At 42.9% G+C, this 17,952-nt stretch overlaps 3 protein-coding genes across 4 annotated transcripts in view; 1 reads left to right on the forward strand and 2 right to left on the reverse strand.

Annotated features, from left to right (window-relative positions):
* Positions 1-8,935, reverse strand: part of COG8 (component of oligomeric golgi complex 8) — a 15,428-nt gene extending 6,493 nt beyond the window's left edge. Inside the window, exons 1-4 of one of the 2 annotated variants that reach the window (XM_037816054.1) lie at positions 8,362-8,935; positions 7,007-7,214; positions 5,338-6,165; positions 420-588 (exon numbers count right to left, since the gene is read on the reverse strand). In XM_037816054.1, coding sequence (XP_037671982.1) covers positions 420-588; positions 5,338-6,165; positions 7,007-7,214; positions 8,362-8,744 — 1,588 coding nt within the window. In that variant the 5' untranslated portion in view covers positions 8,745-8,935. The remainder of the gene's footprint in view (positions 1-419; positions 589-5,337; positions 6,166-7,006; positions 7,215-8,361) is intronic. The other variant, XM_037816053.1, reaches the window with a different exon arrangement.
* On the forward strand, positions 8,690-14,628 carry NIP7 (nucleolar pre-rRNA processing protein NIP7). Its single transcript, XM_037816061.1, has 5 exons — positions 8,690-9,072; positions 9,190-9,276; positions 9,375-9,513; positions 10,043-10,183; positions 10,404-14,628. Exons 1-5 carry the CDS (start codon positions 9,017-9,019, stop codon positions 10,521-10,523), a joined length of 543 nt encoding a protein of 180 aa, XP_037671989.1. The 5' UTR covers positions 8,690-9,016; the 3' UTR covers positions 10,524-14,628.
* Positions 11,864-17,844, reverse strand: TMED6 (transmembrane p24 trafficking protein 6). The gene is made up of 4 exons (XM_037816060.1): positions 17,429-17,844; positions 15,305-15,431; positions 13,821-13,972; positions 11,864-12,249 (listed from the first exon to the last, which is right to left on the reverse strand). Exons 1-4 carry the CDS (start codon positions 17,636-17,638, stop codon positions 12,016-12,018), a joined length of 723 nt encoding a protein of 240 aa, XP_037671988.1. The 5' UTR covers positions 17,639-17,844; the 3' UTR covers positions 11,864-12,015.
* Positions 17,845-17,952: the final 108 nt, after the last annotated feature.

The raw sequence follows: 17,952 nt of genomic DNA on the forward strand, positions 1-17,952 counted from the left end.
AAAGGGAAGGGGAGGGAGAAACTGGGAAAAATATTTTTTAAAAATCCTTTTCTGGACATTTCATATAAATGGAATCCTACAGTATGTGGTCTTTTGTGACTGGCTTTCCTCCACTTAGCTAGACATAAAAGACCACATATTATAGGACTGCATTTATATAAAATGTCCAAAATAGGCAAATCTATAGACAGAAAGCAGACAGTGATTGCCTGGGGCTGAGGGTTGGAATGGGGAATGACTACAGATAGGTATAAAGAATCTTTTTGGGGTGAGGGAAATGTTCTAAAACTGGATTGTGATAACATACAACTCTGTACATTTATTAAAAAACAATGAATTGTACACTTACAATGGGTGAATTATATAGTATATGAATTAGTATCTCAATAAAGCAGCTAAAAAAGCATCCTTTCTCTTACCTAATGTCTGTGCTATCTGAGCTGGTGGAAAAAGGACTTGGAGACAACGATTTAAATACGGAACAAGGTCTTCCAGGAAGACAGTGCAGAACTGGATGAAGAGCTCTTGCTCCCCAACACTGAAGGCAGCCTCCTCAGCACGATGGAAGGCCAGGATTATTTTGGTTACCTATGAGACAGGGGCAACATCAATCACCTGGTAGACCATCACCATCAGCAGCACATGAAACAATACACAAATGTGCACCCCTCAAGTCTTCATGAAGAAAAGCATTGCAAATAGTACATTAAACTGTTCTTATTTAAACTCAGAATTGTGGTGAATCTCCTAAAATCTGTCACTTCATTTACATATTTCTAACCTAGCTTGTTTCATTACTAGCATAGGTTCCAATTCCAGTGAGGGAATATGATGAAATTATAGAGAAAATACAGATTCTTGACTCCCATGGGGATAGACCAGAACTGTGATGGAGCCAGGAAAATGACGCTAAATATAAAAGATTTCTATTGAGTAAGGCCATTGCACCTCCAAGAAGACAGAACCACTAGGAAATTGTAAAGGATGAAAACAGAGCTAGAAAAGAGAAGTTCCATAAACCAATTAACTTGTAGCTGACCTTACAGACAGGTGATAGAGTGACAAGGTTAAAAACACAATGCTGGTGCTAGATTTCCTGGCTGTGCCATTTATTGGCTCTGTGACTTCCAACTACTTACTTAAGCACTCGGTGACTTTGTGCCTCAGTAGCTGTATCTATAAATTAAGGTGCGGCAGACTGAATTACATATCCCACCAAAGACGTCTTTTTAATCTTAATCTGTATTTCTGTGGGTGTGAACCCATTATAAATAGGACCCTTTGAAGATGTATTATCAATTAAGGCCAACTGAGTTAGAATGGGTCTTATAAAGAGAAATCAGAGAAAGCCACAGGGAAGAAGCCAGAAGCAGGAAGTCAGGAGAAATAAAAAGAGAAGACACAGGGAGACAGAGATTGACATGTGACAAAAGGCAGAGATGCAAGGCAGGAAATCCAAGGACAGCACCAGAACACACTTCAAGAAGGCATGGTCTTGCTGATGCCTTGATTATGGACTTCTAGCCTCTGAAACTGAGCTAGTAAATGCTTGTTGTTTAAACCAACCCGTTGGGTGGTATTTGTCATAGCAGCTCCAGAATCCAAGGCCAGTAATAGGACCTACATCACTGGGTTTTGAGGATCAAGTCTTAAAATGGGTCAAGTATGATGAATGCTACCTGGCATGGAACAAGTGCTATATAAATGTTAACTGATTATGATTACCTGCATTTCATCGACTCTAAAAGCTTCAGTATTCATGCTCTCTTACCCTTATAAGAGGACATCAACAGAAAGATTTTATACAACTGTGCTGGTTTGAATGTATTATGTCCCACAGAAAAAGCCATATTCTTTGATGCAATCTGGTGGGGCAGACATATTAGTGGGGATTAAGCTGGAACGTTTAGATTAGGTTGTTTGCATGGAAATATGCCCCACTCAACTGTAGGTGATAACTCTGATGAGATATTTCCATGGAGGTGTGGCCCCACCCATTTAGGGTGGGTCTTGATCAGTGGAGCCATATAAATGAGCTAACAGAAGGAACTCAGTGCAGCTGTGAGTGACATTTTGAAGAGGAGCTACAGCCAAGAGGGACACTTTGAAGAAAGTACAAGAGCTGCAGATGAGAGACAGTTTGAAGACACCTGTTGAAAGCAAACTCTTGCTCCAGAGAAGCTGAGAGAGGACAAATATCCCAAGTGCAACCAAGAATGACATTTTTGAGGAACTGCAGCCTAGAGAGGAACGTCCTGGGAGAAAGCCATTTTGAAACCAGAACTTTGGAGCAGACAACAGCCACATGCTTTCCCAGCTAACAGAGGTTTTCCAGACACCATTGGCCATCCTCCAGTGAAGGTACCTGATTGCTGATGTGTTAACTTAGACGCTTTATGGCCTTAAGACTGTAACTGTGTAACCAAATAAACCCCCTTTTATAAAAGCCAATCAATCTCTGGTGTTTTGCATTCCAGCAGCATTAGCAAACTGGAACAGATTTTGGTACCAGAGTGGGGTGCTTTTGCTGCTGAGTTTGCAAATACCAAACATGTTGGAACAGCTTTTTGAATCGATAAGGGGAAGATTCTGGAAGAATTGTGAGGAGCTTGATAGAAAAGGCCTAAGCTGCTCTGAAGAGACTGTTTGTGGAAATATGGACTCTAAAGTTACTTCTGATGAGGCCCTGAAAAGAAATGATGAATGTGTTGTTGCAAACTGGAAGGAAGGCAATTTTTGTTTTAAAGTGGCAGAGAATTTGGCAAAATTGAGTCCTGGTGTTGGATGGAAGGCAGAATTTGAAAGCGACAACCTGGAATATTTAGCTGATGAGATCTCCAAGCAAAATATAGAAGTAGCCTGGCTTCTCCTTGCAGTTTATAGTATAATGTGAGCAGAAAAAGAGAAACTTAGAACTGAACTCTTGGGTTCAAAGAAACCAGAAGCTGATGGCTTGGAAAATTATGAGTTTCCAGGGGGTGGAATCCCAGAAGCTACAGCCCAACATAAGGATGTAAGCAAACATGGAACCCAGCTGCCATTTCTGTACAAGCCAAGATTGGAAAAGGAGTTAAGCAGAAAGGATTTGTGGAAAGTCCTATTGTCTGATGGCTTTGACCCCTGTGTGCTTCATGCAAAGCCAACAAAATTTTTGCAAGATCTTTATCGACAGAGCCATTGCCAGTCTGGACTGAAGGAGACAGACAAGGAACAAATTGAAGGAAAAATTTCTTCAAAGACAGAGCCATGGAGGTTGAGGTCTGGAGTCAGGAGGTCTCGGGATGGGAGAGCGGAGCAGCCCACAAGCATGCAAAGGGTGAGTTTGCCCTGGAGGTCGAGGAGGAGCCTTCTGCCTCGATGCTCAGGAAATGGTCTGCCACCCCAAGCCCCCAAAGAGGGTGGAGCACATTCCCAGGGAATTCGGGAGAGCCTGGCTGCCACCACGCTGTTCTGAAGGGGTTGAGCGTGTGCCCCGGAGATGGAAAGGAATCCGAGTGCTGCCCCAATGTTTGAGGAGGGTGGGACCCATAAGGTAGTCTCCCCAATGTGTGGATATGTTGGAGCACTCACCCGAGCATTTGGAGAGGACAGGGCTGCCAAAAAGGCCCTTAGGAAGGGTTAGACTCCCGCTCTCTCAAGCCCCAAGGATGCAACATCATTCTGTAAATGACTCTCAGACTTTGAAATCTAATGGAATTTGTCCTGCGGGTTTTAGGAACCGTTTTGGTCCTGTTAATCCTGTTTTCCTTACTCTTTCTCCTTATGGCAATGGGAATGTTTATCCTATGAATGTCCCTCTTTTGTATATTGGAAGCACATAACTTGTTCTAAGTTTACAGGTCCACAGTCAGAGGGGAATTTTGCTTTTGGACAGACCATGCTTGTAACTGATTTTGATGGGATCTTGTACTTAACTATTGTTACTGAAATGATTTAAGTTTTTGTGATATTGTGATGAATGAATGTATTTTGTATTTGGAAAGAATATGTTTTTCTGGGGTCCGGGGGTAGAATATGCTGGTTTGAATGTATTATGTCCCCCAGAAAAAGCCATATTCTTTGATGCAATCTTTTGGGGCAGACATATTAGTGGGGATTAAGTTGGAACATTTAGATTAGGTTGTTTGCATGGAAATGTGCCCCACCCAACTGTAGGTGATAACTCCGATGAGATATTTCCATGGAGGCGTGGCCCCACCCATTTAGGGTGGGCCTTGATCAGTGGAGCCATATAAATGAGCTGACAAACAGAAGGAACTCAGTGCAGCTGTGAGTGACATTTTGAAGAGGAGCTACAGCCAAGAGGGACACTTTGAAGAAAGCACAGGAGCTGCAGATGAGAGACAGTTTGAAGACAGCCTTTGAAAGCAACTCTTGCTCCACAGAAGCTGACAGAGGACAAATATTCCAAGCGCAACTAAGAGTGACATTTTTGAGGAACTGCAGCCTAGAGAAGAACGTCCTGGGAGAAAGCCATTTTGAAACCAGAACTTTGGAACAGACACCAGCCACGTGCCTTCCCAGCTAACAGAGGTTTTCCAGACACCATTGGCCATCCTCCAGTGAAGGTACCCGATTGCTGATGTGTTACCTTGAACACTTTATGGCCTTAAGACTGTACTGTGTAACCAAATAAACCCCCTTTTATAAAAGCCAATCAATCTCTGGTGTTTGGCATTCCGGCAGCCATTAGCAAACTAGAACAACCATGTCACAACTGCTATCTGGCTGACAGCAATACGATGTCATCAACTGTAAAAAGCATCCCAATATCTAAAGGTTTAAATGTGTAAAAAATGTACCCCATACTAGGAGATTATTATTATTACAGAATTCTATGACGGCCCTCGTAATTCCCACCTCCTGGGTATGCACAACTGCAAGGAACTGAATTATGCCAACAACTTGGATGAGGTTGAAAGAGGAACCCAAGTTCCAAATGAGACCATGGCCTGGCTCAGAGTTGGACTATAGCCCTGTGAGACCAAACCTAGGCAAAGGATCTAACGATGCTATGCCTGGACTTCTGACCCACAGAAACTGTGAGATAATAAATGTATGTTGTTTTAAGCCACTAAATTGGTGGTAATTTGTTAGAAAGCAACAGATAATGAATATATTACTGAACCATTGCCACAGGTGATCCACTTGAAGGATTGTTCTAGGTCCCATGAAGGAAGGACTAGCTTTTGAGCTGCTCAACCAGGAAAGCTCTGAAATCACACTAAACCTCTTTAAGTCAGCAGGCACCATTGTCACATGGACTGGTTGTTGCATAATTCTGGTCACCTGTTACCAAAGGCCTGTAGTAGTAAAAAGCCAACAGAATGCACTCACCTTGGCAAGGGCATCCTCCAGGGCCCCAGTCACGTCCTGTGCCAGGGCCACAGGGCAGCAGAGGCGCAGGTCATTGAAGGCGACCAGAATATTGTTGAGGAAGCAGGCAAGGGGTGGGAAGTCCAACAGCACCATGGGTGGCTGCAGCGTCCCTGGTTGAGTCACCGGCACGGCAGCAGGCATGTTACTGCTGCCCAGGATAGCAGGAGCTGACATGAGGGTGTAGGAGTTCATTTCATCCTGGAATTTCTCTACTGCTTCCTGAATTGCTTTCTGGAAAGTGCTGATGGCCACCTGCTGGAAAACAGGAGCCAACTGGCCCCGGAAATCAGCCCCCACTCGGCTGAAGGACAGCCCAAAGTACATGCACTGGCCCAACAGGGAGTCCAGGCGACCACCTACTCCCCGGAGAAGGTCAGTCTCCAGCACCTGCAGGAACTGTGAGACCTTCTGCAGCACCCAGCCATGGAAAATAGCATTCTCGTTCATGGTATATTCACCCAAGGCAGGGGGCAGCAGTGGGTCCTCATCTGAGAAGATAGCACGATACTGGGTTATGATATCGAAGAGATGGACACGGCAGGCTTCGATGGTTTTTGTGATATGGAAATACGGATCATCATTGGGGATGGCAGTGAGGATGGAACGGAGCCAAGTGTCTCGGGCCTGAAGAAACTTCACCCTCAGCTCAGCCTCTGTGAAGACATCCATGCGCCGCAGGTAGCCAATGACACGGAGGCAGGCAGGGAGCTGGATGCTGGTCCTCAGTTGCTGGATCAGTTGACTCAGCATCAGCTGCATGGACTGGCGCACTTCACTCACAATGCCCTGACAACACAGGGAGTTAGTCACACCCTGCTGGGAAAGAGACACTCCCTGGAACCCATTCCACTAACCTTGAATGTTGCAGACTAACATTCTTACTGCTTTCCTGACATATGAGGTAGATTTCCTAGAACTGATGCTTCCAGGTTCACCACAAAGATCTGCTTGGGTCATTCTCTTGCTTAAAGTAAAATTCATACTACTTATCATGGCCTACAGGCCCTGCCTGGTTCTCCTACTTCGCCTCCTAATGCTTTCCCCTTGCTCACCTCAATCCAGTCTCACCAGCTGTCTTTGTATCCCTTATGCACTCCATCTTCTTCCCACCTCAGCCCTCTCTACTTGTTCTTCCTGCTTTCTGGTTTGTTCTCTCCCCAGGTCTTCATGTGGCTGGCTCCTTCTCTTCATTTGGGTCTCAACTTAATTGTTACCTCTCCAGAAACACCTTTCCTGACCACTCTACCTAAAGTTACTCACCCCAATCTCCCTCTACCCCATTTCCTAGTTTATTTTCTCCAGACACTAACTGCTGTCTGAAATGATATCATTTATTTGCCAATTATTGGACCTCCCACCAGAATGTAAGCTTCATGAGAGCCATGCCTTGTCTGCTTTGCTCACACTGTATCTCCAACACCTAAATCAGTGCCTGACACATGAGTAATATCTATCAGTGAAAGAATGAATGATGAATGAGTTATGTTCAAGCCTACCTGGCTGGCAGAAACTGATGTGAAACATGTAAGAGGTTTCCCTAAGAGATCTGTCTAAAGGTTCAGTGATGACCACAGAATTAATGATTGTGAAAACATCAATTTGAATCCACTCTGGGCAAGTTGGCTACCTGGATGACAGGGATGGAGGAGTATTTCCTTTCCAGTCGGCGTACATAGGCTGCAAGCTCCAGGGCCTCTTCATAATAGTTGTTCCGGACACAGGTGTCCATGAGTTGAGGAATCTCCAGGATTTCCAGAATCTCCGTGTGCCGGTTCAGAGTCAGGGTGTTCATCCGGCGGTTGGAGCTGATCTCCTCAGCCTCCTTCATGAAGTTCCTAGTAACAATCAGGAGAATGCTGGTCCCTCACTGCTCTGTACCCAAATTTAACTATCATTACCAAGCACTTACTATGAACTGGACATTGGGCTGAATGGTTTATCTGACTTAACTTTAATCTATGAGGTAAACAGTATTATCCTTGAAGAAACTTTCATCCCAGAGAGGCTAAGGAACTTGTCCAAGGTCACACAACTCATGAATGATTGACAGATTTGAGCTCAAATCTGCCAATTCCTAGCTGTGGCAAGGTCATTAACATTTTTAAAACTGTTTCCTCACTGGTAAAGTAACACAACCCACCGCATAAAGCTGTGCAGATTAAACAAGAAGATACAGATACAACACTTAAGTTCTGATGCAGAATAAATGTTCCTTTAAAAATAATTACTATAATTATTTTCATAATAAAGCACTCACAAGCCTAGGAGCCCTAACCTTGCCCCCAACTTCTCCCAGCGTCTTTAATCTTCTTCTGTGCTATTGTTTAACATTAGTTCCCACCATAGTCTATTTTCTCCATCTCTTGCCTAATTGCAGAGACCTACTTAATGCAGTCACCTATCTATTTTGCGAGATGGGCAAGTTCAAAAGTTGTTGTCAAATAACCAAAGGTACAAAATAAAAATTAAACTTTTTCATGAAGAGGTGGAAGGCAAAATTAGGGATGTGGATTGAGGATTTAGGGAGGCACAATCTGGCTCAAAAAGGAAGAAGTTTTTGATAATTTTTGCTGCCCCCAAATCGGAGAATTTCCTTGTCAGCGTCGTATCATTGAAAATTTTGGTGCACTGACGTCAGCTCCCAGGTGTTGCACGTATCTATTAAGCTGACTTTAGAGAGTGTTAATTATGCGTCAGACTCAGTAAGTGCTTTCCGTGGATTCCCTTTATTTAAGTACTCGCAAATTGGTCCTGGGTTCCAATTCTGCCTTCAAAATTCACTAGCCGTACCATTAGACAAGTCGCTAACCTTTCTGTGTTTCAACTTCCTCGTTTGTAAAACTGAAACAACAACCTACCTCAAAGACTGAAAGGATTAAAATGAATAAAGCGTTCGGAGGCAAGCCTAGCCCACGGCAAACGATATGTACATATCAGCTACTACAGGTGTTAAAAGCCCCTTTAGCGCCAGGCCCGCCGCACCTGCAGCTCTGCTGGAAGCTGGGCAAGCGGTCGAGCAGACGGCCAAGCGACGCCTCGACGTCGCCGAAGAGGCGGTGGATGCGCTCGGTGCACTCGGCGCCGCGGATGAACGTCTTGTAGTTGGCGAAGGCCAGGTCGCGCGTCTGCTGCAGCAGCTGTGCCCGCTCCTCTGCCAAGCGCTCGGGCTCGCGCCGCAGCCGCTCCAGCCCCGAGCCGCTCAACTCCCGGAGGTAGCGTCCCACATCGGGCCGCTCCCGCCACTGAGCCTCGGAAAACCGGTCTCGGAAGAGAGACGCCAGGAGGCCTTCATCCTCCACCTCCCCGAGAGCCGCCGCCGTAGCCGAGGCCGTAGTTGAGGATGCCAGGGTCGCCGTCGCCGCCATCTTCCCGGCAGCCGCGTCGCTTCCCCTGCGGAGCAGCGAAGGCGCTGGCTCCCAATCTAAGACCGGAAGCAACGGGGACACACTTCTGTCGTTTCTTATCCGACTGACCTTCCCTCCCCCAACGGTCTTCCACACTGCGGGGCGCTAGAGTGGGGAACGACTGGAATGCAGCTAGAGAGGGAGGCTTTGTGGTTGCCAGGAAGCAGCTGGCAGTTGACTTCCGCTTCCGGCAACTGAAGCACGAGGATCTCGTTTCCTGCCGAGCGAAAAAAATGCGGCCTCTGACTGAAGAGGAGACCCGTGTAATGTTCGAGAAGATTGCAAAATAGTAAGAGCGCGTGGGGTGGAGGTGGGGAGTGTGTGCGTGGAGGGGAGGGGCGCGGGTGGGCGCGGTGCTAGGACCGGGCGATTCGGGCGCCGTCTCCAGTCCTCTTTCTTCCCGCAGCATCGGGGACAACCTTCAGCTGCTCGTCGATAGGCCCGACGGCACGTACTGTTTCAGGCTGCACAACGACCGGGTGTATTACGTGAGGTGAGGCGGTGCCGGGAGAGCAGCCTGCACTCGGGTGGGGGCCTGGGGCGCTGCCGCCTCCGGTGTCCGACACCTTCCACCCTCTTCCCGCGCTTCAGTGAGAAGATCCTGAAGTTGGCCGCTAACATTTCCGGTGAGAAGCTGTTATCGTTGGGAACCTGCTTCGGGAAATTCACTAAGACCCACAAGTTCCGTTTGCACATCACAGCTCTGGATTATCTTGCGCCCTATGCCAAGGTTTGTGGGATGGTTTCCAGTCCGCCCCTCGGGACGAAGGAACTTAAGGATGAGGGCCGTAACAGAACTAGGTTATTAGGCAGTTTCTCTCCCCCGGAGTCCCCAGACAGTGCTTCTTGGGTCAGTGCCAGCACATGGAGGTGTTTCTAGGTCTTTCTACTTGGGGTAGGAGTGCGGTGCAGCTGATTAACCATAGTTAAATGTCGCAAAGTAGAAAAACCTGTGCAGGCCCAGCTTAAGATGAAAAGCTGATAGGGCTGTGATGAGGGAGGGTAGTGTGGTACAGAGAAAAGGCTGTTAAGCTGTCTATGGGAGAAGTTACTTGTAGAGTTGAGGGAAGAACTTGCTGGCAGTTATGTTCAGGAGGCGAACAGTTTGAGGGAAGATGCTATGGTTAAACATTTTTACACACACACACCCTTTTTTTTTTTTTACCTTAAAATTCTTTCAAGAAATTAACCAGTTTTAGCAGCTAGCCTAATTGCAGGAATGTAGCTTAGCATTTTTGTCTTTTGGGTTTTTCTTATAGTATAAAGTCTGGGTAAAGCCTGGAGCAGAGCAGTCTTTCCTGTATGGGAACCACGTGTTGAAATCTGGTCTGGGTCGAATTACTGAAAATACTTCTCAGTACCAGGGAGTGGTGGTGTACTCCATGGCAGACATCCCTTTGGTGAGTAGAAATGATAATTATCTGTTTCAAAAATGAGTGCCTTTTTATTCAAGAAGGATGTATTTTCACACTGTACTAAGAGAGTGAATTCTCGGCACCTTCTGAACTCCTCTAAGGCAAGAACTGTATTTTTTTTTTTCTTCCCGTTTTTGTTATTCCCAGCCCTTGGGAGTTACTTCTATATAATGAGTGAATTGCTGTCTCTTCTCTTGAATCCCAGGGTTTTGGGGTGGCAGCAAAGTCTACACAAGACTGCAGGAAAGTAGATCCCATGGCGATTGTGGTATTTCATCAAGCAGACATTGGGGAATATGTGCGACATGAAGAAACGTTGACTTAAAATGGAGTCATCACAAGGACTTATGGCTATATGGAAAGGCCTAGATTTGTTTCCTGTGTCTGTGTAGGTTCAACCATGAGTTTTTTCCACTTTTCAGGGACTTCTTAGTTTCATGTTTTCTCTATCACTGACGAATGCGGGCTGGATTCTTACTATACAGAAATAGCCAAAAGTGGAGTTTGTGTTTATGACTAAGTAGAATGCCGTGTTTCATATTTGAATCAGAGGGCTTCTTGTTCTGAGTAACATGTTCTAAATCTTTGGAACTTAGGATGAGAATAGCTTACTATTGTTATCTGTGATAACACCTTGCTTTCCAAACTTATGATTACATGATGGGTTTTCTTTGTTTTTTTTTTTAATATTGTAAAAAAAAAAGGATATTGCTGTTTGTGAACACTAGGCCATATCTGGGGTTTTACAGATGAGATTTAGCTAAAATTCAAGAGCAGTTCTGCTCTTTTTTAAAATGGTAAGTGCTTTGTGATGCAGGGGGGGGAAAAAAAACCCTGGATTCAAGCCTCAGTTCTGCCATTTACCAGTTTTATGGCCTGAGATAAAATGGGATGAATCATTCAGATTTTTAAGCTCATTTTCTACTTCTGTGCAAAAACAGCCTTTATTGTTTACCTAAGAATGGTTTTTAGAGTTAGAGTTCCATGATTGTAAAGCATTTAGCACAGTATCGTGATGAATGATGATTGTTCAATAAATGTTAAGAATTATTTTTATATTGCACATTCTTGGGTATTTCTGTTCATAAGAGTAGGGTCTTATCAGTACAATTGGTTATGTTATCTTGGTTTTTATGAGCTGCTTTCTTGATCTTTTTCTTGTATGATCCCAAGTGGAAATGTTTTTTTCATCATCTTGATTTCATAAAACATAATTTCTCTTATGAACTTTTACTTCTCTGGCCAGATTGGACAAAAAGTGCTAGTCAGAAATCCTGAAATAATTATTCAGCTCCTTTTTCCTTTCCCATGCCTCATTTTAAAAATAAGTTTTAGATTAAAATGTATTTTTAAAAGAAGCATTTTATATACCCAAATACCAAAAATTACCTGTATTGTAAAACAGAACAATTTATTTGATAAATATGCTGGTTATTTTTCATTGCAAAGAAAACGCCTCTAAAAACCTTTTTCAAGTACAAAATGGCACTCTACCAACTTCTATTTTTATGTGCAAGCTCTAACTAGATTTTGTCCCATCTTTGATTTTGTCCCATCTTTTTTAACTCTTCTCTTTCCTAAGGTTAACCTTCAAATAATGCTAAACGGTGATCAGCATTTTGATGATAGCATTTAGTGCATACTTTAGAAATAGCCAAACTCAAAACTTGTGCATTGTCTTTATTGCCATTGTGCCTTTGTAGGTGAGGGCAATAGACTAAAACTCGAATATGAGAAATTAATTTTCCAGTAATTTGTAAAGCTAATTTGTTTGTTTCTGCTCCAAAAAAGAGGCAGGGTTTTGTAATCCTCCTAGCTTAACATGTTGGCTTCCTTTTATCTGTAATTGTTGGAGCATTGAAGAGACGCTTCAAGAAATATAGCTGCAGGATCCCAGAAAGAACAATGACAAAGCTCTGGGCTGTTGACCACCAGTTTACATAATTATAGTTTGATTGGAGAAGAAAAAAATCAGCCATTTTCCTCATCCGGGCAAAGTTGTAGTACCGCCACATGTGGAAGATATTGTTCTGTACCTTTCGTGTACTCTCCTGTGAGAGAGAAATGAAATAAAGAAAAGGAGTGCCCTCCCCCCTTTCCCAACATCACCTGGGTACTCTAAAAGACTAACTGAAAGTATCTATAAGTTGATGGTTAATAGTTTTGCTGAATAAGAAAAAATGGTTAGGACTTTAATTTTTTTTTTTAATGCTTTTTATAATGAAAAATTACAGTGCTCAAACTAGAGAGCTCTTCCAGAGGATTGCTAGATGTAGACATGTGCTCAGCACATCATTGCCTTACAAGTGCCCCTTTATATGCTCTAAGATGGGCTGGCAAAATTTTAATGAGTATTTTAGGCTTTACACATCATACAATTTCTTGCAACTACTCAGCTCTGCCGTTGTAGTGCAAAAGCAGCCATAGACAGTATGCAAGGGAATCAGCTTTGCTGTATTCCAGTGAAACTTGATTTTAAAAAAGGCAGTGGACTTCTGTGCATCAAAGGACAATATCAAGAAAGTGAATAGACAATCCACAGAATAAGAGAAAATACATGTAAATTATATCTAATAAACGTCTAGTATCCAAAAACAATGGAAAGAATTCTTAAAACTGAACAATAAAAGACAACTTGACTTTTAAATATGTACAGGATTTGAAAAGACATTCTCCAAAGGTTTACAAATGGCCTGTAAGGACATGAAAAGATGCTCAACATCATTATCATTAATGAAATGCAACTCAAAGCCACAATGAGATACTACTTCATACCCACTAGAATGGCTATAGTCGAAAAGATAAAATGTTGAAAAGATGTGGAGATACTGGAATTCTCATACATTGCTGGTGGGAATGTAAAATGATCCAGTTGCTTTGGAGAGCAGTCTGGCAGTTCCTCACAAGGTTGAACATATCTACCATATTATACATGACCCAACAATTTCACTCCTAGGTATATATGCAAGAGTAATAAACACATGTTCACGCAAAGATTTGTGTTCATAGCAGCATTATTCATAATAGCTAAAAGGTGAAAACCACCCACATCTCTGTTAACTGATAAATGAAAGAACAAAACGTGCTATATCCATGCAATGGAACATTGTTCGGCTATAAAAAAGGAGTAAAGTACTGATCCATGCTATAATGTGGATGAACCTTGAAAACATACTAACTGAAAGAAGCCAGACACAAAGGGCCACATTTTTTACAATTCCATTTATATGAAATGTCCAGAATGGGTAGATTTATAGAGACAGTTGCCAGAGCTAGGGGGAGAGGGGGAATGGGGAGTGAATGCTAATGGATATTGGGTTTCTTTGTGGGTTGATGAAAATGTTTTAGAATCAGTGGTGATGATTGTATAACCTTGTAAATATACTAAACACCAGTGAATTGTACTTGAAAACTGAATTTTATGGTATGTGTGTCATATTGCAAAAAAAAAAAAAGGGGGGGGCCAGATTTGGATTTCAAGAGTCCCAAGCCATAAAAGTTATTAAAGGATTCAAATCCCCTTGCCTGTTTTCACTAACATAATATTACTCCCATAATTTTAATCTTTCCTCCAATTTAAAAATCTGCTTCCATGGATGTTTCCCACAAAATCCTTAATTACCGTAATTGAATCCAGAGTATCGTTTAGTTGTTTTCTTTCACTTCTCTGTTTGTGGTCCATCTCAGGCCCCTCATAGAAGACTCCAAAGTTGAGGTACACTTGCACAGAACCAAAGTGATTTTGTTGGTTTTTTAGACAAAGCTGATAAAAACCTGCAGGAGTCCATAGATCATTACCAAGTCTTTGGTCTCCCACTCGTTAAGTTTCCCCTAAAGATATCTTTTCTGCCAATTTTAATTTGTTACTACATAAAGTACCTTCTTTTTACTTGGGAAGTTCAAAGATCCAGATTTTGACATGTAAGACAATGATTTTATGTGATATTTATTTTACAAAATACCATTTATAATAATAAATATTTTGCCAAATATTAGTAAATTTAATTTTCTACTGGGTGGAAAACAATGTTTTCTCCCTCTGGAAACCTATAATTACCACATCTCATTAAGGAACTCCTCACTGGAAGACTTCAAGCTGAAATTAAGAGTATGGTGTTTGTGTGCTCCTTGTACACCATTAGAGCTGGGGGATGCCATCTTGAAATTAGGAGAAAAGTTGACCCATTATGAAGGAAAACTATCCTGCTGGAAGTGAACTATGCAGTGTGGTCTGTGTGGCATGCTAGTACGGGTTGTTAACTGGAGTTGCCTGTGTGTGTGTAAAGAAGGTTATAGAAATGTGTGCACAGATTTTGATTGTTAGATTGATTGGAAAGCACTGCTGGCATGTAGGGGCCAAAGGGCCAAGGATACTAAATATCCTGTAATGCTGAATATCTTGTGCCATGCAGTAAAGGGTTGTCTGTCAATGGTACCCCTGTTAAGACACTTTTTTAGTATGCTTTGTTAGTAAAGAGGGCAGTTAAAGGATAATGTGCTGTCCAAGGTAGGAATAGGTTCTATCTGGCCAATTCTATTAGGAATTTTCTGGTTCTGGGATTTTCTGATGACTAAATTTTCTGGTGACTCCTTTGTTATGAAGTGTGGGTATTTCACATGACCATACATTTCCTTTTGTTTTAAATCTCCTTTTGGTAACTGGCAAGTATTCTGGTGGCTGGAAAGAAATGCTACCCCCGTAATTTATTAAGTGTAAATTTGTATTATAAATGGGTCTCTCTGTTCTGGTCATTTTCCCAGAATCTGATCAGTTGGAGATGATGAGATTCAAACTGAGTTCTGGACCCTGGAGTTACAAGAATTATAAGGATTTATTTAATTATGATTAAAATTGAGTTCTAGACCTGGAGACCCTGCTCCCAAAGAGCCAGTGGACTGCTGTTTGACATTCTTGGACATTAGCAGTCTCCAGGAAAACTGCAGTTGGTTAATGGTGTTAGAGGCTTAATTTTTTCCTATTGTTTTATCATCCCTATATGGAAAAGCCAGGGCTTTTACATTTTTCATGTACTTAATTTCAGTACTTTCCCAATTTCTTGGAAACCTATGTTTTTATAACATATAGCTATGATGAGAAGAACAGACCTGTCTCTTGAGTAGAGAAGTTAATCTGGCCCCGAACATTCTGGGAGGTGTCTATGAGGAAACCCCGCGGGGTATATGCAGTGGCAGCAACATGCCGGTCATGTGACATTCCCAGTGTCCGCTGAACCTGCCAAGATACATTAAAGAGGGAGAAAAATCCCTGCTGGGTCACCAAGAAGCCAGCTAAGTGGTAAGATCAATATTCCATAATCATCAGCATAGTGGTCGCCATCCCACCTCCTGGAGGATTTGGAATTGAACAGAGGCAGTTTTGGTTGTCACAATGATGGGGTGCAGCAGTGCTGAATGCTCTCTTGTTAGCAGTATTGTAGAATCGAGAATTGTTGCCCAAAATGCCAGTGGCACTTTTCAGCTTTTGGCTGAGGAGGTCAAAGGTGCAACTTTCTTCCATCATTACACTTCGGGGTTTATCCATCATCAGCCGCCTCCACCCCGCCACCCAGGTTCAACCCCAAGAAGCTCCAAGTCATGTACCTGAGGTGCACCAGTGGGGAAGTCGGTGCCACATATGTTCTGGTCCACATAATCAGCCCCCTTGCTCTGTCCCCAAAAAAGGATGGTGGTGACATCACCAAGGTAACTGGTGACTGGAAGGGATTTTGGTGAAATTGACCCTTCAGAACAGACCGGCCCTGATAGAGGTGGTAATTTCTGCCTCTGCCCTGCTCTTCAAAGCCCTCTAAGAACCACCCAGAGCAGAAAGCAGCAGAAAAACATTAAGCACAGTGGAAATAATCACTTTTGATGAGATTGTCAATATTGCCAGGCCAATCTTTAGCCAGAGAATTCTCTGAGGACTGCCCTTTCTGTTGGCTGCAGTGGTGATGGCCATCACCCTCATGACATCATAGATGACATCAACAGTTGTGCAGTGGAATACCCAGCTAATTAAGAACTACAAAGGAAAATATTTCAATGAAGGATAACTTGACACCCCTCTCTAACCCCCCCCCCAAAAAAAAGCCAATGGTACCCCAATTGAGAAAGATATGTCTTGGCCAACATAGCTGGGGTATATCAGTTGGTCTGTATTATTCTGGCTGTACAGTTCTTGGCTGAACTTGCTTGGTTGTTGAGCTACCTGGTGACATCCCAGACTTGGGCTTATTTACTGCCTGATAGTCTGTGCCTACTCCACAGGCACTCCATGGACAGGGAGTCTTGATAAGCCTAGGCTATAATGAGCTGACTAATAGCTCCTGTTCTTACATGAACTTAGAGCTAAGAGAAGCTCTGATAAGTGAATTTAAAAGTGAATTTTAAGTTCCAGTGGAGTAAGATCAACATAGTCTTTTACTAAGTAAACAAAAATTAGAAAGTTAACAGGTTCCTAAGATAAAGAACAAAGGAAAACAAACAGCCTCTGAATTAAATATTGAACACACCTTCCTTGGGCACTGTGGTGTAAGACCACAGTATGGGTACAAGTACTTAGCCTTTGAGGCACTTTAGAAATTCAGAACCACTGAAGGATATTTAAAATGATCTGCCTGCCTAATTCCTCTTCACAGCTGGCAGCTCCAGTACAATTCATGTACTGGAGTTATAATATGACCAGGTAACCCTAAAACATTTACCTTTCTAAAGGAAATAGGATCGTCTGGCTAAATAGAGAAGCCTTACACCAGTGATTTTCTAATTTGCCAGAATTACCCCTAAAGACAGGAGAGCAAATGTTGCTACCCCCACCCATAAACTGAAGCAGCTTTCTTTGAAATCTCTGGATCTGTCTCCAAAGTTCATGTGACTTTTTCATTTGACTTTGTACCATATTCATGTTTTAATAGTAAAAAAATACATTCTCAACCCCAAATCTAAGTAAATTTGGTTACCTTTTTAGGAAGAGTCACCCTCTTTGTCCCATGGCTTTGAGCAAATTTCCATAGCCTCTAGTTTGAGAAGCCAAGCCATGATTCAGTTCCTGTTGATTATTCATTTACTGGGAGTTTTCAATCTAATCACAGTTCCATTTCATTAGTAGGTGGAGAATCACCACATAATAAAGAAATGAGAATCTTGTTTTTGGTCTAAAGCATGACCCCCTCTACTGAAAGGATTAAAAACACAAATCCTCAATATGGCCAGAGGAACACACATACCCACCTCATAACTGAAATAAAAGTAGCCAGTCTGGTGGGCAAATTGCCAAAAGCATTCTGTGCCTCCTGGTGGGATCATGATGGCAAAGTCGTATCGATCAGCTCCATGGAAGAGCTGGTCCCCAGAACCACTTAGGGGTTCTGTCTTCTGGCTCCTAGCAGAGGCCACTAGGCTAAGAACCACCAGCCCAGCCCCAAAGATCAAAGGAGACATGCTGCTTTCTAGAGACTTCCCTGCAGGTGTACTGCTTGCTGCCCAGTGGAACCAAGTAGTTCATATAACTGCTGGGGTAATCATTAACTCCACAAGTCACATTTAGGCCAATTTCAGGGTCACACATAGATATTCCAGAATAGAACTGGCATGATACTCCCGTGTTTGGCTCACAGTAACTTTTTGCTTTCACCTCAAAAACTCAATGTCTTACCAAACCTTCTTTGTGGGTACTAGATAGAAGTTGTCGTCTCAGAATAGATATATCCATCCATCCTTTTGGCTGTTATTTTTCAGTTCTTGCTTCTTGGGGA

This window comes from Choloepus didactylus, chromosome 22 (assembly GCF_015220235.1).
Source record: "Choloepus didactylus isolate mChoDid1 chromosome 22, mChoDid1.pri, whole genome shotgun sequence".
Taxonomy (NCBI): domain Eukaryota; kingdom Metazoa; phylum Chordata; class Mammalia; order Pilosa; family Megalonychidae; genus Choloepus; species Choloepus didactylus.